At 37.3% G+C, this 21,229-nt stretch overlaps 3 protein-coding genes across 3 annotated transcripts; all 3 read right to left on the minus strand.

Annotated features, from left to right (window-relative positions):
- Positions 1-810: 810 nt before the first annotated feature.
- dcp2 (decapping mRNA 2) lies at positions 811-9,231 on the minus strand. Its single transcript, XM_074618385.1, has 11 exons — positions 8,982-9,231; positions 7,674-7,825; positions 7,259-7,386; positions 6,985-7,083; positions 6,720-6,872; positions 6,514-6,626; positions 6,157-6,261; positions 4,816-4,924; positions 4,033-4,137; positions 3,720-3,771; positions 811-3,071 (listed from the first exon to the last, which is right to left on the minus strand). The coding sequence occupies exons 1-11, from the start codon at positions 9,047-9,049 to the stop codon at positions 2,941-2,943; spliced, it is 1,215 nt and encodes a 404-aa protein (XP_074474486.1). The 5' UTR covers positions 9,050-9,231; the 3' UTR covers positions 811-2,940.
- Positions 9,232-10,889: 1,658 nt separating this feature from the next.
- On the minus strand, positions 10,890-14,930 carry cenpa (histone H3-like centromeric protein A). The gene is made up of 5 exons (XM_074618029.1): positions 14,811-14,930; positions 13,380-13,558; positions 12,800-12,921; positions 12,409-12,483; positions 10,890-11,428 (listed from the first exon to the last, which is right to left on the minus strand). The coding sequence occupies exons 2-5, from the start codon at positions 13,501-13,503 to the stop codon at positions 11,300-11,302; spliced, it is 450 nt and encodes a 149-aa protein (XP_074474130.1). The 5' UTR covers positions 13,504-13,558; positions 14,811-14,930; the 3' UTR covers positions 10,890-11,299.
- A 1,423-nt stretch (positions 14,931-16,353) lies between these two features.
- psmb10 (proteasome 20S subunit beta 10) lies at positions 16,354-20,859 on the minus strand. Its single transcript, XM_074618394.1, has 8 exons — positions 20,661-20,859; positions 19,741-19,834; positions 19,470-19,567; positions 18,333-18,473; positions 18,090-18,205; positions 17,886-17,944; positions 16,892-17,043; positions 16,354-16,604 (listed from the first exon to the last, which is right to left on the minus strand). Exons 1-8 carry the CDS (start codon positions 20,723-20,725, stop codon positions 16,493-16,495), a joined length of 837 nt encoding a protein of 278 aa, XP_074474495.1. The 5' UTR covers positions 20,726-20,859; the 3' UTR covers positions 16,354-16,492.
- Positions 20,860-21,229: the final 370 nt, after the last annotated feature.

Genomic DNA, 21,229 nt, shown 5'->3' on the forward strand with positions numbered 1-21,229 from the left:
TCTACTAGAACATGTTTACATGCTGTAATGTTCAAAAAAACACATTATTTTCCTCATACTGTCTGCCTGAATTTACCCTCTGTCTGAAACGCTCCGTTTTAATGCATTTCAACGGAATTGCAACGGAATTGCGTTGCTAGGAAACAGATTGGGTCCATGTTTACTTCCTGTCAGCTGATGTTATTTAAATCCACTGCAACAGGAAATAAACTGGGACACATTTAGAATGTTTATGTTTAAAACCGTGTAATAATCTATATATATTGTATATTTGTGACATCACAAATGGACAGAAATCCTGACGGCTTGTTTCAATCGCAGTTTCTGAATACGGGCTGTGCGTATTTCTCTGTATATTGAACGTTTCAATACTTTCATAGTATTTATATAGCACTTAAACCTGCTTTATACTATAACAGACATGACAATCTCACTTTTTACAATATGGATCCTTTAAAGCTTCAGTAGGCAACAATTTTTTGGCATCATTGGGCAAAAATTCCATAATAACCTTTCAGCATATAGTAATTCAAGTGATCTTTGCAGAGTGGGTGATAATTAGCCATGTGAAAAGTGTTTCATAATAACATTTGGGACTTCCATGCTAGAGCGCTGCCGAGTTCAACCGTTGATCGGGGTTCGCGAGTGATTGACAGCTGTTCGGAGACGGAAAACACATTTACAAACCTACAAGACTAAGGATACAATCAATGTACTATTAGTCTCAGAATGTGAGCCTTTCTCCAGGAGAAAGAAACTTTAAAATGTTTGATATAGTGCATATTTATAAATCATGTCAACAGCCACGAGTGAAAAAAACAGACTTTATTAATATTCACATTTGAAGTCAAAACACCATTGAAGCCAAAGGAGATCACCATCTGTACAATCAATAACAAAAGAAACCCCGGTGACAATGACACAAAGAGATCTCGCATCCAGATTTTGTCATTTCACATGTATTATGATATTACCTTGAGACATATAAATAGTTATACTGTGTTGTTGAACATTAAAGACTTCTAAAACTTCTATGAAAATTGTCTTTGCTTATGTTTTCATCTCTAGTGGCTAGAAACCCCTTAACGTGGCCCCTTTGTGAGAGAATAACTTATGTTCACAGTAGTCTAACGCAATGATCCTCCATAATGCCACGGCAAGAGTCGGCAAGTTTTTAAGGACCAACCAAACACTAAAGCAGCGAACTAACGGATCATGAAGAATATGATTGAGAACTTCTGGTCGACGACGAAATCTCAACATGAATTTAAACCTGTAAACGCTGCAGTCTGCAGGACAGAACTGCTGAAAACAACAAGACAAACACAAGTAGGATGTGGGTCACTGTGAGGAAAATAACAACAACAATGTATGGAAGTCTGTGGCTCAAAATATTCAAATTAAACTATGTAATCAAATTGAAATGTTCCTTTTACAGTATGAAATAACTGATTTCATTCATTCAATTATTATCATTATGTCATTATATCAGTGATATACTGCGGAGTACACTGAAAATTATTTGGGAATGTAATTTTCATTTTAATTCATAATTTTTCTGGCCTTAATTATGGATTTCCAAACATCAATTTGATGTCATGATTTCATTAGTCTGGCAGCCACGGAATCCCATACAACAACGAGTTCACAAAGGGCCTTTAATCAGATGGATATTTCATTGTGAAATACTAAAAAAATTACAATCGGCTTCTTGCTCAGGTGTTTGCAATCATCTCAGGTTGTTTGTGCCGATACGCGTGGGTTGTAACCCATCTCATAATGTGACAGCATTGTCTATGTTTTTAGTGTTTCACAATGAAATAGCCGTCTGATTAACGGCTTGTTAACTTTTTGCTAGAAGAGTGCCTTGGACCTTCTTTTGTGAACTTTTATATATGAATTAAATGAGATTCAACTTGCAAAGACGAAATTGCGAACACCACTTGTTCTTCCCTTTCCCAAGTCAATATTCCATTCAATTCTACATTCCTGGATAAAATTTTGGTAACAAAGCCAATAACACTGTAAATACATAAAGCCAATAACACTATTAATACCCACCTTTCTTCTTCAGCATTGAATGGAGGAAATTAACCTAAACCTAAATTATTATTACATCTTAAAATCAGTATATAACATGATAAATTCAACTGGCCAAATTCACTAAGATATCACAGCTGAATTTCTTTTTTTTTTACATTTCACTGTCACCTCATATGTGCTTAAAATCCATTATGTTCTCAAAACGTTTGATCTTCTGCCTTTAAAAGACTAAAGCTGGGCATACAGTGTACGATTTTAGAAATGTTGTTGTATAACTCCGTCTGTACGAGTAGATCGTTTGCGATGTAAAGCCAAAGCTGCGCTCTGATTACTGTAAAAAGAGTAGAAAAAAGGCACTGACTATGGGGAATCTGCTCTGCTTCAACTGTGTGAGAGGCTGTAGTCGGCTGACCAAAATGTCAGAAAATCATCCGACTGTCTGACGGCCGGTCGGGAGGAGTTCATCGGTTCTCGGTCCTCCCTGTACACTGCATGGCAAACGACGCCCGACGAAGCTGAAATTTGGTCCGACTCTAAAATGAGTCGTGTGGCTCAAAATTCGGGGACGGAAACGGGCTAAAAATCGTACAGTGTATTCCCAGTTTAATGGTTAACCTGAGCAGTCCTTTCCTTATGGTCTGTATGTTGTCTATTGCAGATTGAATCATGAATTTAGGTATTTAAAGAAGTAAAAACTAAAGTTGGAATTCTGCCTTGGACAGATTGGTTACCATCATTTTTATAAGGTCTGAAAAGTTAGGCAGCAAAGGCAAACTACTCCGGTGAAGCTTGTTGGATTTGTTCAATGACAAATGTTCAGTAACATCCAGCCCAGACGATCAGGTAAAAAGTCTCCGAGGCTCTCTTAGTTTTGATGCCGTTACGGGAGAGGCACGGTCAGTAGTCAAAACATTTCATGATGGCGTCTCTGTCAAATTTGAAATTGAGGAAAGCCTTGGAGGACCACAGGTGCTCAGAGTCTCTGCTGTGGACTGTCTGGTGACTGTTAGAGCCGAGGGGAGTCACATCTGTGAAAAGAAAAGCTCATTTACAGGTTTCATTTGTGGGGGATGTTAGCTTTTAATCTTTGGAAGTGCTGAAAATATTTTGAAAGATAGATTTGTAACCCGGTTGTCCATACATTCGATTTAATATGCCCTTTCTGGACGCATTCAGATTTATGTATGTGCACTAGATATGTGTGTTTATTATTTATATAAATTTGATTCAATATGTAATATTTGTTTTAACATGTATTTTTCTATTATTATTATTTTATTTATTGTTTCAATCATTACTTTGAATGTTTCTTATATTTATTTCATTTAATCTTATATAATTTACTCATTATAATAATAATAATAATAATAATAATAATAATAATTATAATTATTATTATTATGTGGTTAAAGTTTATTTGATACTAGGATAGATTCATTATCAATAATATATTATTATCACATTTTTTAAAAATTATTAATTTCTTATGTTATTTTATTTTTCTGGTTTCAATATTTGTTTTAAAAACAAAAAGAAATGTTGATACACGATGGAATTGACTTGTAAAATAAGCCTTTTGCTAATAAAAAATAAATCTATTAAATAGAAATCAATAATTTACCAACGTTTTGACATTACCGTCTTCTTCACGGTATTGAAACTGTAACAAACCATACCTCTCTCAAAACTGTCTTGCAGTCTTCTGGGTTGAAGTCTTTTATCGTCTTTCTGTAGAAATTGTACAAGAGTGCAAAACTTGTAATTAAACCGTCACGTACAGAGCAGCACCAATCCAAAGTTGATAATTTTTCTAATTCTACATACAGGGCCAGGGGCTTTAAAACTGGTCTAAGATACAATGGCAAAGAAGTCAGAAGAAATGTCGATTTCACTTTTTGACTGATAACTGGCACGACGTTTGACGTAGAATCACACGTGGTCTCTAAACTTAAAAACTGCAATCTGAAACAAATATGGTTTTGCACTTACTAATATGGTTTTCGCCTGTTGGTTGTTGGCTCCGTTGTCATTTGCTCCTTTCTTCACATGAGACGAGTCCTGAACTTTCTTTCCATTGCCTTTCAAATTTGGGTTCTACAGAGCAAAGAAGAACACAAGTTATGAGGTAACTGTGATGTAGAGTCTCAGATTTGATTTCACATCTCGAAGGGCTTTATCAGTAAAGCAGGCTAAACCTGCACTTAAAGGTCCCATATTGTAAAAAGTGAGATTTCCATGTCTTTTTATATATTTTTTTTAAGTGCTATATAAATACTGTTAAGCGATCAGTATGAGGAAAATAAAGTTTTTTTTTTACCATTACAGCATGTAAACATGTTCTAATAGAAACACAAAATACAAGTATGAACCTGAAAATGAGCACGATATGGGACCTTTAACCCAAAATAAGACGTTCTTACAAGTTCCCGTCAGACGTCTCACAACAACCAAAACTAATGGTGTGTTACGGCGGCTCTCATCAACCCATAATATAATGTTGAAACTTCTAAATTTACCACCAGGAAGCAGTGAACTGAATGTGAATTATGTTCTTTTGTTTAATAAAGAAAGAAAGTAGAGATAAGTAGCAAACTAGTGTAAAATAACATGATGTCGTGGGTTGGTTTTCCTCCTGTCCTCCCCAATGTTTTGAGTCACCAGCCGCCACTGGAATAATTCAACCATTGTTTTCCACAGTCTAGCAAACATGAGTAATAACATGTAAAATGCTGCTGTTGCATCATGGTTAACCGTAGCGGAGTCTTTTCTAACCTGGTTGAGCTCATACTGGCTCAGCGGGCCCAGAGTCTTCTGCTGCTTGGCTTTTGTCCAGACGTCTACCGGAAATGCATCAGTACCTGTGAGGCGGCGAGATTTTGACCTAAAACATGGAAGAAAAAAATGAAGTGAATGTTTTCTATTTTACAAGATGGACAACACTGGATTCAGGAAATATCACTACCAGCTCTCCAGCTCTTCAGACCAATTATTGTTTGTTATTCTTATCAATAACGAATTAGCAAAACCTGCCTCTGCACTTTTATTGTTTTCAAACTGGATGTGCAAATCTCAATGGATACTCTAAATTGACCATTCTTCACATTGTGTGAATGTTGAAAAGACAGAGCCTCCAGTGGCAGCTAGAAAGCAAAAATGCAAGAGTTTCCCGCTCAAACCCCTTATCAAACCGTCTTCATTTTTTTAGAGGGGTAGGGGGGTGGGAGACAGGGGATGTTCAGTGGGAGATAAACAGTCAACAGTAGATGTCACATAAATGTGGTGTACATCATCTGAAAGCTGGGAACCTGAAGATTAATTTGAGATGCAGCTCAGCACTGTGTGTCAAGTTGTTCTAGTCTTTAATAAGCAATAAAATGAATGAATGAATGCATTAAAATAAATAGTGAAATAGCATAAGGGCTTAGAACATTATGACAGAAGTACATGATGACCATCAAGTTGTTGCAGCAATTGTTGGGTTGATACCATTTGTTACACAGATTTGGTGCTAAATTTTTTATCACTCCAGAATTGATAAAAATTATTAATAATGCCTCCAAAATACCACATTAAGACACCAAGACCTTGAGGAACACCAAAGAAAAAGCCATGTTGTGATTTGGTATCAAAAACTTTTTACATTTTGAGATTTCGGCGATTGGATGTTGAGCACTTCTGTTCTAGAAACTGCTCAGAAACCCCCTTATTGTCAATCTAGGTAGTGAAGCCATCCATCCTCTGAATGCTCTAGGTCTCTAGTTTGTGGCTGTAAAGTTTCATGAGGCTGTGATTATCCTAGAGGTCACCACAAGGTCATTTTATACAATGAGGTCAAGTTTTAAAAAAATGGTCTCACTACAATGAAATGGCTACTATGGGGACTTACATCATTACACATGAATACAGTTGGGCTCATTGGATCCACAAGAGTCCCAGCTTTACAGTGATACCCAATTTATGTAACTCCAAGACTGTTTAGTGACCCCAGTATGTAAAAATATTCAAATACATAATTTTAAAATAGGCGATCATTATCTGTGAGACCTCTGGCTGTTTTTTGACAGCTGACTTTTATCTGAGAAGTTCTACTGAGGACTGATGAAGTGTCTTTACCGAGCATTGTCTGAAGGTTTGCCTGGAGTGTTGCCGTTGTTTGCAAAGTCCTCATCGCTGTCTGTTGACTCGCCTTTCAGCTTGCTGATCCATTCTCTCAGCGGCCTGTACAGGTGGAGCAGGAAGTGTGCCATCAATACCAGTCAATTACTAGAATGAAACTAAATCACAGTTTTCAAAACATACAACAACATTGAGGCAGCCACAGATTGTTATTTTAGACGAAAGACATGAGATACAACACATTATATAGTGAGCTTCAGAGGTATAGTACACCCCGGTGAAATGTCAGAAAGGTATGAAGGCATGACAAAACAGATACTGCCCACGCCTAGATGCGACCTTCTACACACGCACCTTATGAATGGGATGGCCATGAAAAACCTGTTGGGGGCGAGTCCAAGTTTAGACTTTGGGGTCATGTCATTCCTGTGACACGGCAGCTTCTCGATAGGAAACCATTCAATGTTCTACAAGAAAAGAACAAGATTTTTTAAATGCTACAGAAACCTGGGAATCAATGTGATGAGTAAAATGTGTAAAAAAAAAAAAGGAATTCCTACCCTGATTTCTTTCCTCGTTTTGGGGTAGAACTTGGTATCCTTTGACACTCCTGGTATGATGTAGAGCCGCACCACCTGGTCAGTGATTTTCTGCTCGATGTACCCGTCTTTGCAGATGCGATTCTTGATGTCAAAGCCCGTCTCCTCCATCACCTGGAAAACACATAATATATTCAACTATAAAGCGCTGCAAAGCATTAATTATACAAGGATTTTAATGCTTGCAGTTGGTCAAAGTTGAACAGCAAAGAAACACGAGACTCACTTCACGAACTGCACAGTCATGAGGAGCTTCATCCTCGTTAACTTTGCCTTTTGGAAAACCCCAGCCGGACTTTGCAAGGTAGCCCTGAACGAGCAGTGCCTGAAGAGAAAAGGTGCACCAGTTAGCTGCAGCACGTGTTGTGGTTTTACTCAACAGCACTAGATGTACACTGGTGTCAGCCAAGTTGTAATAAACCAGAGGTATGCTTTAAATGACTTTATAAAGGCTATGTCAGGTATCGCTGCAGGGTATGAGTGTGGAAACAAAAACTCACGTTTTCTAGTGATTCATCTAGAATGATTGCTCCAAAAGTAGGTACACCCATCTTGTACTCCTTCCACTGTTCGAGGATTTTCTGAACATCCTCTCCATGAGGCAACAGAAAAGGACAGTGATGGAACAGTTCGCAGCAGTCAAGGAAAATAACGTCTAACATGAGCAACACATTTGGCTACTTGCTCTGGAACTTGCCAAGATAACCAAACTGCTGATGTTTTAATCACTGATCATTTCTTTTTAGTGGTTATTACAACAAATATCTGAGGTAAAAGAAATGTATTTAAAGGTTTGTGCTTTGTAATATGTGCAGTGCAGTACAGTGGATATGAATATAAATGAATTAACAAATGCAAAACATGGATAAAATAATGATAGGGTAATTTAACGTCATCATTCACATGTAAGGATATCAGCTTTGGCAAAGTCTCTTATCCCACAATGAGGAGCTCCTGGAGTGTTCTGCATGCAGAAGTCCAGGTAGAACCAGTGGGCCAGCTCGATCTGGAAGCACACCCGGATAGCGTTGTCCCTCTCCTCACTGGGGATGTGCAGGATGAACCGGCTGGAGAAAAACAGGAGAGGTGGGGTCAGGGTAGGGTAGTATAGAGACAGTGTGAAACTCCAAAAGGGGTGGAGGTTGGGGACAACATTCGTAGTTATTTTAACCCAAAACACTGTTTTTCCCTAAACTTAACCAACGTTTTTTTTTGTGCCTAAACCTAAAGAAGTTATAGTTTTGTTGCCTAAACCTAAAGAAGTTGTAGTTTTGATGCCTAAACCTAAAGAAGTTGTAGTTTTATTGCCTAAACCTAAAGAAGTTGTAGTTTTATTGCCTAAACCTAAAGAAGTTGTAGTTGTGTTGCTTAAACCTAAAGAAGTTGTAGTTTTGTTGCCTAAACCTAAAGAAGTTGTAGTTGTTGACTACACCTAAAGAAGTTGTAGTTTCATTGTCTAAACCTAAAGAAGTTGTAGTTTCATTGTCTAAACCTAAAGAAGTTGTAGTTTTATTGTCTAAACCTAAAGAAGTTGTAGTTTCATTGTCTAAACCTAAAGAAGTTGTAGTTGTAGTGCCTTATCTAATGAAGTTGTAGTTTTGTTGCCTAAACCTAAAGAAGTTATAGTTGTGTTGTCTAAACCTAAAGAAGTTGGGGTTTTATTTCCTTTATTTGTTGCCTAAACCTAGCTGGGTTTTTATTGCCTAAACCTGAAGAAGTTGTAGTTTTGTTGCCTAAACCTAAAGGAGTTGTAGTTGTAGTGCCTTATCTAATGAAGTTGTAGTTTTGTTGCCTAAACCTAAAGAAGTTGTAGTTTCATTGTCTAAACCTAAAGAAGTTGTAGTCTTGTTGCCTAAACCTAAAGAAGTTGTAGTTTTAGTGCCTAAACCTAGCTGTTTTTTTTTTGCGTAAACATAAAGCAATTGTAGTTTTATTGAACCTAAACAAGTTGTAGCTGCGTTGCCTATTACTTGATAGCTTGAAGTTACTTTGGGATAGCCTTAATCTTATGGTTTATTCATTTGTATGTTTATTTTAGTCTGATTTCTGGTAAGACACCTTTGTTTGTTTGTACTTGAGCTAACAGCAACTACTCCGCAGTAAGAGGTGCTAGTTTTGGTCTTTAATGCTTTCCACAAAATACAGTAAAGTCACAGTTTATTATGATTGCACTTAAATGCGTTTGACCAAACAAACTGCGATGCTTTAAGCGTGTAACGTTACCTGCAGAGGTCGTCCAGCACTCCGGAGGGGATATCCACTCGTTTTGTTTCCATGTTGGCTGTAAACATCCCGACTTTATCTCAGAGCAAGCAGCTTCAAAAGCCATAAGAGCAGCAAGATAACATTACATCCACATGTCCAACCCAGTGGATCCCCAGCTTTACAGTAGCTTTATATTAGCTTTACATTAGCTACAGAAAAGAAGCTTAAAGAGATGGAGAAGTCCTCCACCAGGAAGTAGACGGAGTCTGTTGTTTATGCTGCGTTCACAGTCACATCGTAAACTCGTAAATTCGTGTGCCTGGTTTGATAGCTCAGGCAGCATGGATCTTGGATCTTGGATCTTGGATCATGGATCTTGGATCTTGGATCTTGGATCTTGGATCATGGATCATGGATCTTGGATCTTGGATCTTGGATCTTGGATCATGGATCTTGGATCTTGGATCATGGATCTTGGATCTTGGATCTTGGATCTTGGATCATGGATCATGGATCTTGGATCTTGGATCTTGGATCTTGGATCTTGGATCATGGATCTTGGATCTTGGATCTTGGATCTTGGATCATGGATCTTGGATCATGGATCATGGATCTTGGATCATGGATCATGGATCTTGGATCATGGATCATGGATCATAAAGTTTTCTTTCTTTCTTTCTTTCTTTCTTTCTTTATTTGTTTATTTATTTATTTTTATTTATTTATAATTTTTTTTTCTTTCTGTAATTTATTTTTCTCCATTTTGTTTTATCCATATTTCATTTTATTTTATTTTGTTATGAGGAAAGGGAAGAAAGAAAGAAAAAAAAGTAAAGAATATATATATTATATATATATATATATATAATATATAAAAAGAAAAAAATGAAATATATATATATATATTTAATTTTTTCCATTTTTTTTCTTTCTTCCTTTTCCTTATAACAAAATAAAATAAAATGAAATATGGATAAAACAAAATGGAGAGAAAAATAACTTAAAGAAAGAAAAAATAATAATAAATAAAAAATAAATAAATAAATAAACAAATAAATAAACAAATAAAGAAAGAAAGAAAACTTTAAAAAAGCCAACATCACAGTCATATGGGATGGATGGGAGATTAATGCCTTGCGAGCGTTCACGCCATCAACACAGTTGTATGATTACAGAGTTCATCGTGTGAGGAATAAAACGTTGGTTAATGTGAGGATTAAAATACTGCGCATTGACATTAGCATTATTCCTTCAACATGTTCTTTAATTACGACTTGCATGTTGTCATGAACGCTATTTACACGTCTGAAAGTCGAAAAATCGGATATGACTTGAACGCGGCATTAGTTAGCAACCGGAAGTTAGTCATCCAATCAAATGCTTAGGATGGCGGTGACGCTCAACTAGACGAAAGGCTATTGGCTAATCTTTGTGTCTGTCACACATCCTGAAACTTGCTCTCATTATTCTGATCCTGTAAATTTACATGTTAATTGTGGAAAGATGTCAATAATTTTATACTTGTTAACATTTTCTCAGATTTTGCACTGTACTATAGATATATTATATTTGGTTGCTACGATTACAGTGACAAAGACAGTAATGCATTTTTTTCTTTTTAATTTAATTTTAATTCTTTTAAAAGTGTAAATTTACCAAAATAAAGACTAATTTCTTTGTATTTATGAAAGAAATGGAATTATATATCTGTCAACAATTTTTGACTGTATGCAATATCTTTAAAGTTTTTAAGTGAAATTATTGTCATACACTCGCCTGGTCTTTTTATTTTTAATTTTATGTTGGTTTTGTTTCATCTCTGTTGTCCTTTTATGGACATATTTTATATTTTTTGTGTATGAAGACTGACATCTAAGGTTACTGTCTAAAGTTTTCACACGCTAAATGAAGACATCAGATACGTAATAAAAAAACATTTTGCTGTTTATTAACAATATAAATTGACTTGAATGGGGAACAGTATGTACACATTAATAACATATAAAAATCAATACAACACAGAGATCACATTAACACAGTATATCTGTTATGTAAAGTTAAATATTCAACAATGTATAAAAATACAGCTGCTTGATACGAATAACAGTCCGACTGTTAAAAGAGACTTGAAGCACACTCAGAGGACCTGAATTTGAACTTCTTATAAAACCGGTGATGATCTGCCGAGGCAAATGATGACAAATGTTTTCTTTACCCAAGAATTTACAAACCCAAATTTAAAAAAATGCAGCACAAAATCAGAAAACGTTTAAAACAGATTTAACGCAGCTTCATAATATCAGAACAGACTGAAGAAAGTATGTAACAGTGTGTTTTTATAGGTTATCCACCCCGCGGATCCTCCTGGCCAGCTGAATGTCACGGGGGAATATCGTGACCCGCTTGGCGTGGATGGCACACAGGTTGGCGTCTGAGAATAGCATGACGAGAAACGCCTCTGCAGCCTTGGAGGAGAAAGAGGAAGGAAACCAGTGATGTTAAATCAAAGAAATGTGCTTATTTGCTTTAGCTCGTTTATTGGTTGACTCGGTGTGTTTAGAAAGTGGCTGTTAGTTCCTACTAAAAATAAGCCAACGTACAATCACGGGTTCATGATCTAGGACTTAAGATTAAGAGTTTTTATGAGTCAGTTAGTATACCGTTAGCTATGAGCCGCCAGGCTTGCTGTTGCTATGTTGAGAGCCGTTCAGAGGCAATAGAAATGCTCTCAGTCCTGTATTTCTCAACTTTGCATGCCACGTTTTTCAACTTTTGGAACGCTGCAGCGTGCACCGCATGTCATGTGACGATGAACAACCAATCACAACCAGCAAATAGCTTTATTCTTTATTCTGTAACTATATAGAAGTGAATCATTTTAGTGCAGGACTACCCAGAGCTTTATGATCTGTCTCACAGACTATTTGACTTGCTTCAACCTTTCTGACCGAGGACGAAAGGTCAGCCAGACTGACTCAGACACATCGAGCAGTAAAGCTACTATAGAGGGATTGACGGTGTTAAAAACCCATTTATCTTTGTTTTGACTGAGTTTAGTTTAGTCAGTGAGGCTTACTGCTAAATTACCAAAACTTCATCATCATCGCAGCACGCAGGTTTTGGTTGCTTAGTAACGGCAGGTGCGACAGCAGCACGGCTGGTGTTTTCCACGCGTTTTTAGACGCAACATCTGAACGGCTCCTTAAACGGTGTTTTATGAATGTCGAATGATCTCATTTAAACCAGAGGAGTGACACCAAATGACAATATGTTCAACACAGGCAACCTTATTCATACGTTTGTCCTTGAGTGAAATCCTCAATCTGAATTGTGTCTGGAGTGTTTTGAGTATACTGACTAGGAAGTATACTACATTTGTCCCCTGAAGCATTTGCACTGCTACGAATGACAGCATGTTAGCTTGGTGGTGGAGGCGACCGCTTACCTCCTGCAGGGCCAGAAGAGCGAAGACCTGCCACCGGAGAGCTTCACTGGAAAAACTCTGGCACACCTCTCGAACCTGAACCAAGACATGGAACCAAGATTTAATCAACCAAGACTGCAGCCACACAGGTGAGAGGAAAAACATGCAGCAGCAGATAAATATGCTTTTTGCGTACATTCCCAAACAATGACTGGAAATTATGTAATTCAATTAATTAGCAAAACTGCATATAAACCCTGTTATATTCCTGCTCCTGAAACTTAAAATCTGTATTAGATTGTGGTTTAATGTTTCTGATCGTAAACTGCACTTCAGATTGTAAGAAATTCAAATTTAGCCAGGACGGTACAGCTTTCATACTCTCCTCATGGCTTGCAGCAGTTAGACTCACCAGGCGAGAGAAGGGTCCCTTCCTGAGCAGAAGATCGGTGCTCTTCTGGAACTTGCGAATCTCCATTAAGGCCCTCGTCCCTGGTCGAAACCTTCTCTTCTTAGGAGAACCTGGGGGCCTCCCTAGAAAACAGATACAGAGTGTTTGAGTGTTTAAGTTAAAAAAAGAGGGGCGGCGGTGACGGGTCGTCCTAAACACAAGGTTGGTGGTTCGATCCCCGACTCCTCTTGTCCGCATGTTCATGATAAAAACGTATTTTTAAAAAACAGTCACTACATCCTGACAGTAGTGCATGAAACAGATAATCTGTGACACACAACATTTGCCGGAAAGCAAGTTGTTTGCATCCCTGGATAAAAATAAAGTTTACTAAAGGAATGAGGACATTACTTGACAAACATATTTTTTATGGGGTAAAATAGTTTTAGTTTATGAAGTATGGACAGGTTTTTAAGTACTAGTTCAGTTAGCTAAACTACTATTTAAAAATATGTCCATGACCTGCCTTGTTTTTCAAAATTTGACTGATATTTAGTTTTGATAAATGCAGTGATAGTGATAGCTTGTGATAGCCCCTCACTTGATTCTCCACTCCGTCTTGGGGACCGGCCTGTCGAACCGGAGGTCCCTGGGGCTTCCTGCGGGGGACGACGTTGAGGGGTCTTCCCCTTCCTGCGGCTGGCAGATTCATCATGACGCCTCATAGTCCAACACAGAGGTCAGGACCACTGGAGGACAAACACTGCAGCCACGGTCTAACTGTGAAAGATTGAGAACATTACATGCTTAATCAATCAAAGAACAAACCTTCCAGTCATCTTTTTTATAGGAGATGGATACTTTATTATTCTGTTAATTCTTCTCATTTGCTGGTTGTACCTAAAAAATACAGATACCAATGATGATTTAGACTAGATGTTCTCACTAGTTGTTGTTGTACTCAAGTCATCCCTCTCCCAAATGCATACCTACACCCTCCATGGGGAGTTCAAATGTCATATCAGCCAAAGCACAGGGACCTTGAGGCTTTAGGCCCTAGAGACTCCGTAAGGCAACAGCTTGGTGCACCTTTTTCCACACCTTATATTGTCCTCTTTTGGCATATGTATTTATACCACTGGTTACAGGTTTTAGTTTTCTCATTATTTGGTCTTTATGTTTTGTTAGTTTATTGTTGTTTTTATTTTGTCTGTATTTCATTGTATCTGTGCAAGCACTTTGCAACTATGCTTAGAAAGGTGCTATACAAATAAAGAGTATTATTATTATTATTATTATTAGAGAGGCTCAAGCTCCCTGTACCACTGAGCAATTCAATGGAAGCTTTCTGGACCCATCAGCCCAGAAACACCACTATTACCAGTCTAACCTTTATATGATGTGTATATCTAGGGGTTTTTATGTTGAGCTGAGTTAAAGCTGCAGTTGCAAACACAAATTTCGTTGTATAGTACCTGTGCAATGACAATAAAGGAAATCTAATCTAATTTAGTTCTTTATTTGTGCATAAAATAAAACATAAGAGAAGAGATATACAGTAACATAAATAAACTTGTAAAAGGAACCCACCTAAAGACATCTGTATTACCATTTACAAACAGACATAATTATTTTTTAAATATTTAAAAGAAAGAAAGGGATGCTATTTCCAAAAAAAGAAATGCTAGAGATAAAAAGACAGGAGGGAAAAAAATATATATAAATAATTTAAAATACAAATATGTGCACTGTTTTCATACACTGAATCTCATTTACATAAAAGTATGTAGAAATGGAGCAAATATGATTTAAAAAAAAGTTATTTTTATAAAAACGCTCACTATATCCTGACAATAGTGCATGAACAGCTGTCAATCACTCTGATCAAACAGCTCTGATGAAATATGAATAGCATTAGCTCCTAAGTCACTTTAATGCTAGGCTAACTTTTGGTGCTAGTTTAAATAGTTTACGACGTTATCTCACTCTTTTAAAAACGTTCCTAACCTGAGAAAAGTCATTGTTAACATACCTGTGGAGTTGAACAATTTTCCCGAATTCAATTATTGGTAAAATCCTGCTGGAAACTGAATGAAATGTGCCGAGTAGAGTAGAGTAGAGCAGAGCAGAAAGTCACCACAACACAACAACAACATGCAACTGGCATTCAAACGACGCCTCACCGGCTCAACCAATCAGCTGCCTCTATTTCTTCTTCTACGCTCGGTTAGTTGTCCGGTCGCAAACAGCTTAATGGTGCAGCATACCGCCACCTACTGTCCATACAGGAGTGTGTAACAATAAACTAAAACTATTAAATTGTTTAGACATTTCAAATTTATTCCAGTTGTTTAACAGACCACGATTGTTTAAAAAAAAAAAAAAAATTGTAATATAATTTATTTTATTTTAATTTTATTATCATTTTTATAATATAAAATATATTTGCAGAATTGTAATGAAAAATCTGAACATATATATGAATCTACTGTATTGAACCTTTGAAATAAAGTATATATATATATATATATATATATATAAAGAGTGTGTAACATCTTTTCACCCTATTCCTTATATCCTACCCACCAACCATGTGTTGTTTAAAGGTCCCATATCATGCTCATTTTCAGGTTCATACTTGTATTTTGTGTTTCTACTAGAACATGTTTACATGCTGTAATGTTAAAAAAAAAGCTTTATTTTCCTCATACTGTCTACTTGAATATACCCTATTCACCCTCTGTCTGAAACTCCGTTTTAGTGCATTTCAACGGAATTGCAACGGAATTGCGTTGCTAGGCAACAGTTTGGGTCCATGTTTACTTCCTGTCAGCTGATGTTATTTATATACACTGCAACAGGAAATAAACTGGTACACATTTAGAATGTTTATGTTTAAAACCATGTTATGGTCTAAATATCGTATATTTGTGACATCACAAATGGACAGAAATCCTAACGACTTATTTCAAAGGCACAATTTCTGAATACGGGCTGTGTGTATTTCTCCGTATATTTAGCGTTTTGATACTTTCACAGTATTTATATCGCACTTAAACCTGCTTTATAATATAAAAGCCATGAAAATGTCACTTTTTATAATATGGGACCTTTAAAAAATTCCCTCCTGGCAACTCCTACTCCTTCACCTTCTGTTCCCAGTATCCCAATCAGATCCCATTCCCATCCAGCCTCTCTGACTCTCTCCTGCAATCTTTGTCTTTCTGTTACGTTACAGTAAGATACGGTAGTCTGTTTAAAAAGCCAGTCAGGCAATACATTTAAAAATATAGCAAAACAATTATAATGATGCTCAAAATGTATCAGGTCCGGCCATTTTCCAGTAAGACAAATCATTCAAACATCAAGCTTTTAATAAGCGTTTCATAGTTTTTGAGTTCCAGTTTTTGAATAATTTCTCTAACAATTTGAATGTATAACAGTGTAGTTTATTTGACTAAATGCTGCTGTGTGTGTATTGTTCATAGGTTTTAGTGAGAAAAATAGAAGCTGAAGTAAAACTAAAGTCTTCCAGCCCTTTATTTGATCAACAAATAACTTGCAGACACCAATCATTTAACAAACAAAAGCTTTTATTGTTATGCTTTAGAGAAAATAAACAACCTGCTCTAAATCCATTGATCACACTGTCTTTCTTTTTATTTAGTGCACTGATGTATTACTACATATTGAAAAGAAGCATTTTATTGTGTTTTATTCAGTGTCCATGATCTGAACAGATTGGTCGACCACATCCAGAGAGAGTGGGGTCACAGTCTTGGTAAGGACGCCCGTGGTGCCGGGTTTATATCTGTACTGACCCGATCTGAAAAACAATAAAAAATTACATTGAAAACAGGACCTGAACTGGAAAAGGAAACATTTGCACATTATTTTATTTTATTTTAATATTGTTTTGCATTCTGGTGTGTTTTTCGATGTCAATCCTCAGATTTTTTTGTTCCTAGCTGTTACTTCTATTTCTGTGTAAGTACGTTTAGAGAGTCAAATTCCTTGTATGTGTGTACAAATAAAACAGATTCTGAATATTTAAAGGAGAAAAAACACATGACAGGTTCTCCTCCTATAAAAGGTACTTATATAATGGTTCACCTTTTGCCCTTCGTCGTGGGCTTGTCGTAGGGTCGCAGAGTCTCCACTCCAGCCTGGGTGATGACACACAAGTCCACGTTGCTGCCTGAACCCAGGTCACAGAAAATCCCTGCAGTGATGGCGTCTCGTACGAGCTGCTTCGCCTCTTCCAGCTGAAAGAGAGAGAGAGAGAGGAGGAGGAGGAGGAAGAGAAAAACTAGAATTACAAATCAAATTGAATGAATTAAAAAAGTGAAATTTTCTGACCCGCAAGGCAGATTTGCTTTCTCAGACAGAATTAAGATTCATTATTACCCAGACTAAATGACTTGTTTAGGTGTACAATGGTGTAGGGCTGCAACTAATGATTATTTTCTTTATCAATTAATCTGACGATTATTTTCTAGATAAATCGATCAATCGTTTGGTCTGTAAGATGTCAGAAAATAGTGAAAAATGTTCATCCCAGTTTCTCAAAATCCAGGGTGTTGTCTTTAAATGTCTTAAATATCCAAAGATATTCAATATAATATGATATATAATACAGAGAAAAGCAGGAAATCTCCATATTTGAGGCTGAAAACGCAATTTTTTTACATTTTTGCTAGAAACATTTTATTTATTAATCGATTATCAAAATAGTTGGCGATTATTTTTCTGTCGATCGACTAATCCATTAGTAGACTAATCGTTGCAGCTCTACAATGGTTATATCCATAGACATTGTACTGTTTATTGACCCATTCCCATTCTGTGTTCTTGTATTGTGTTCTTGTGTACTGTGTTTTTTTATATTCTAGTTCTGTACCAGATGATTAACGTTTTTTCTTTTGGCTTGTCGGCATCTTGTCTTGATTTTTAACATCGTTGGTCGATATTTACACAATAGACTCTTCCCATACATCTCCATTATGATGTCATTTGCAGTGCACAACATGCCTTCAGTATAAAGTCTATTCTTTATTATAACAAACATCACATCTGCCAAGAGAGGAAAGCAGACCATCAGCCTCACCTCCATGTTTGGTTTGAATCTGTCCTCAAATACAGCGACAGCAGCTGCAGCTCCAGAGCCTGAAACCAAAAGCAAACATTTCAATTTCTCAGCTTTTTATGTTTTGTCTGATGTTCGGTTAAAGCCTGGTCCTGAGTGAAACTGTATTAATTCGGCTGTATTTGTATGGTCGGTATATAAGTATACAGTACATTGAACACGTACCCATGGTGACGAAGGGCAGTTTGTCGTAGGAGCCGTGTGGGTAAACACTGTATAGGTGATTTCCAGTCACGTCCACTCCTCCAACGATCAGAGACGACCCGACTTGACCCTGGTACCTGAAAAACCAGACAGACATCACTACCACATGATTTCACTCTTCTTAATGAAAATAGAAACCCAAGAAAACTACATTACAAATACGTTAACATCTGTATCCTTTAATTATATCTCTGTTACCCTCACCTGAACAGCATCTGTTTCAGCTGTCGGGTTACCATGGCGACGAGTGGGGGTCGCCCAGTGTTGAGCATGTGCAGTTCCACATTGGACGACATGATCTGTGTGGTGACCTCTGCGTCTGCAGCCACGCCGGCACCACAGCAGCTACACAACACACAGGACGCAGTTTAACAAGTCATCGCTGAAGGACTTTTGAGAAATTAGATCACAACCTCTCAAAGACTTTTTTCATCCTTTATCTATATAAAATCCAGTTATAAGATTACAATACACTTATTGGGAGACATTTGGGGTTCAGTGTCTTTCTCAAGGACCCTGAGACCCAATCCCGACTGACTTTACTGTCTTTCAGAGGCTCTGGTAGGTTCAGTTTTAGGGCTGGTTTAGAGTTAGTGAAGCTACAGATATCATACTAGAAACTAGAAAACCTAAGGAATCCATTGGTACCAACGATGTCATGGTACCATGTTGGGAAGGAGGCTAAATAACGCTCCAAAGTTGGGCTAAATTTTAGCGAGGAAAAACTGGCATGGCCATTTTCAAAGGGGTCCCTTGACCTCTGACCTCAAGATATGTGAATGAAAATGGGTTCTATGGGTACCCACGAGTCTCCCCTTTACAGACATGCCCACTTTATGATAATCACATGCAGTTTTTGGGCAAAGGTTCCCAGCTTTCAGATGATGTACATCACTTCTATGTGACATCTACTGTTGACCTGCTACCTCCCCCTAAAGTACCCATGTAATTCCCTAAAAAAGACAAAAACTGGTCTATTGTGGGTCTCAGAGGGTTAAACTTCATACAGCCAGCAGGCTCCGATATGAAGACTCCTTAGAGGTCAGATGACACAACAACTCCTTAAATAACAGAGATCACTGACCATATAAAGCTTTGCATTTCAAAAGCAATCCTCTACAGGTGACAGGAAGGTTATATGTGTACCAGTATTCACTCTTTAGTTAAAACATGAAAAGGAATGGGAGATACAGTATAAAATGGCAACAAAACATAATGTCAATATATGTAATACAAACACCTTGAACCAATCTCTACAAAATAAAAGTCATACTAACACAAAAAGGAATGAGAAAGAGTCACACTGGACATGTGAGTGAGAGGATCTGATCAGCAACTCACTAGATCTTGGGAGCGATGTAGTGAATCTTCATGCAGTTTTTGTCCGCCACCACCATGTCGTCTGTAGCCCTGGTGTCTGCTCCCAGGATCACTCCATCCTGACACACAAGAACAGGAAATGCTCACCACACCTGGCTGATTACAGACAGCTACCTGGTTTGTTACAGATATTCATTTAAAGCCACGTTCTAGAAAACAATACGGGCATATTTCCAAAAATGATCCTTTAAGCGTCTGGTTTCGGTCAGCCTATCTGTCTGCAGATCTTCACCTTGAACACAATCCCAGCGATGGTGGTCCCGGTCTTTCTGGCACTGGGAGCTTTGTAGCCAAACTCTGACAAATTGGACTCCAACACTGCATTCCTGGAGATGATGATTGAGCATGTTAGTGTTAATAGATAGATAGATAGATAGATACATAGATAGTGACTTTATTGATCCCAAGGGAAATTCAAGTTTCCAGCATCACAGTTCCATAGTGCAAAATATATTAGTAAAAAGACACAAGTAAGTAATACCAGATATAAAAATAACAGGAGAGGAGATGAAGAAACTGTTAAAAATTAATATAGTGCAGAGTAACAACTGAGATACAGGACTATTAAAAATGTGAATATAGTGCAGAAAGTGATTTAGTGCTGGATAATAAAATATAGGAGATATAGATATTAAGAACCACACAACCCTCCTACAGTATCTCCTGGTATCCTGCCATAAATGTCACATAATGTTGCTAAATACTCTGTATAATAGAAATGTTAATGGTATTTAGACACAATAGCACAAGGAAAGACAAGGCTATATATGTGCACAAAACAAAGTCAGGTCAGATTGATGTACTTTTAAACTCAACAACTAACATTTGACAACAAATACATGAGAATCACTGCTGGGAGATGTTCACATCAGCAGCTTATTTTATGAGATTATCATATATTTTACATGGACAAACATGTTGTCTGATAAATGTAGTGAAGTAAAAAGGTGAAATATATTCCTCTGAAGTCAAGTGGAGGGAAAGTAGAAAGCTGCACAAAGTGAAACCACTCCAGTATCCAGACCTTAAAACGTTATACCATGTTAGTGTGTCTCTAGTTCCTACAGGATATGTCTACTACTGTAGTCAGACTACTAACAGTAGCCTAGTTAGCTGTTAGCTCAGTGACAGATAACAACAGAGGTTCGTTACCTGCGGCTGTTCTCAAAGCAGAAACCTCCAGCCGGCGGCTCACAGGCCTTCACACTGTGCAGCATCTTCAGATGACCTTTAGATGACCTTTAGATGACCTTCAGGTGGACACAGAGGAGATGGACACGAAGAAGGCCTTGAACAAAGGCCCTGTAGGTCTGGCTGTCCGTGTGTCTGTGCGTCAGCGCTTTATCACAGTTTATAACTTTTACTTTCACTTCTGAACCAGAAGCCAAGCCTTCCTGCTCTCCACTGTAAAAAGTGTCTAGTATATTATTAACCATGTTTTCAAATTGAGTTTGATGAAAGAGTGATGGAGGAGGAGACGTGCTATTCATTTGGCATCATTTATGAACTAACTAAGAGAAAACATACATTTCATTCTGACTCATGAGCCACTAAAATGAAGAATTATATTTACTGACATTTCTTTTAGTGTATTGCCCCCAGAATAGGCCGGAACCTTAAAGGTCCCATATCATGCTCATTTTCAGGTTCATATTTGTGTTTTGGGTTCTACTAGAACGTGTTTACATACTTTTATGTTTAAAAAAAAAACTCATGCTGTC

This window comes from Sebastes fasciatus, chromosome 19, assembly GCF_043250625.1.
Source record: "Sebastes fasciatus isolate fSebFas1 chromosome 19, fSebFas1.pri, whole genome shotgun sequence".
In the NCBI taxonomy this organism is placed as follows: Eukaryota; Metazoa; Chordata; class Actinopteri; order Perciformes; family Sebastidae; genus Sebastes; species Sebastes fasciatus.

What these genes read in the sequence shown, in the direction of transcription:
- dcp2 (XM_074618385.1), bottom strand. Translation starts at nt 9,049, where the DNA reads ATGTTTACAGCCAACATGGAAACAAAACGAGTGGATATCCCCTCCGGA. An exon ending in ATGACTGTGCAGTTCGTGAA is followed by an intron (nt 6,873 to 6,984) that starts GTGAGTCTCGTG and finishes TGTGTTTTCCAG; the next exon opens with GTGATGGAGGAGACGGGCTT. An exon ending in AACAGGCGAAAACCATATTA is followed by an intron (nt 3,772 to 4,032) that starts GTAAGTGCAAAA and finishes CAATTTCTACAG; the next exon opens with AAAGACGATAAAAGACTTCA.
- cenpa (XM_074618029.1), bottom strand. Translation starts at nt 13,503, where the DNA reads ATGAGGCGTCATGATGAATCTGCCAGCCGCAGGAAGGGGAAGACCCCT. An exon ending in AAGACGGAGTGGAGAATCAA is followed by an intron (nt 12,922 to 13,379) that starts GTGAGGGGCTAT and finishes TCTGTTTTCTAG; the next exon opens with GGAGGCCCCCAGGTTCTCCT. An exon ending in AGGGACCCTTCTCTCGCCTG is followed by an intron (nt 12,484 to 12,799) that starts GTGAGTCTAACT and finishes GTCTTGGTTCAG; the next exon opens with GTTCGAGAGGTGTGCCAGAG.
- psmb10 (XM_074618394.1), bottom strand. Translation starts at nt 20,725, where the DNA reads ATGCTGCACAGTGTGAAGGCCTGTGAGCCGCCGGCTGGAGGTTTCTGC. An exon ending in TGCTTTGAGAACAGCCGCAG is followed by an intron (nt 19,835 to 20,660) that starts GTAACGAACCTC and finishes CATCATCTCCAG; the next exon opens with GAATGCAGTGTTGGAGTCCA. An exon ending in GATTCAAACCAAACATGGAG is followed by an intron (nt 17,044 to 17,885) that starts GTGAGGCTGATG and finishes TCTCTCTTTCAG; the next exon opens with CTGGAAGAGGCGAAGCAGCT.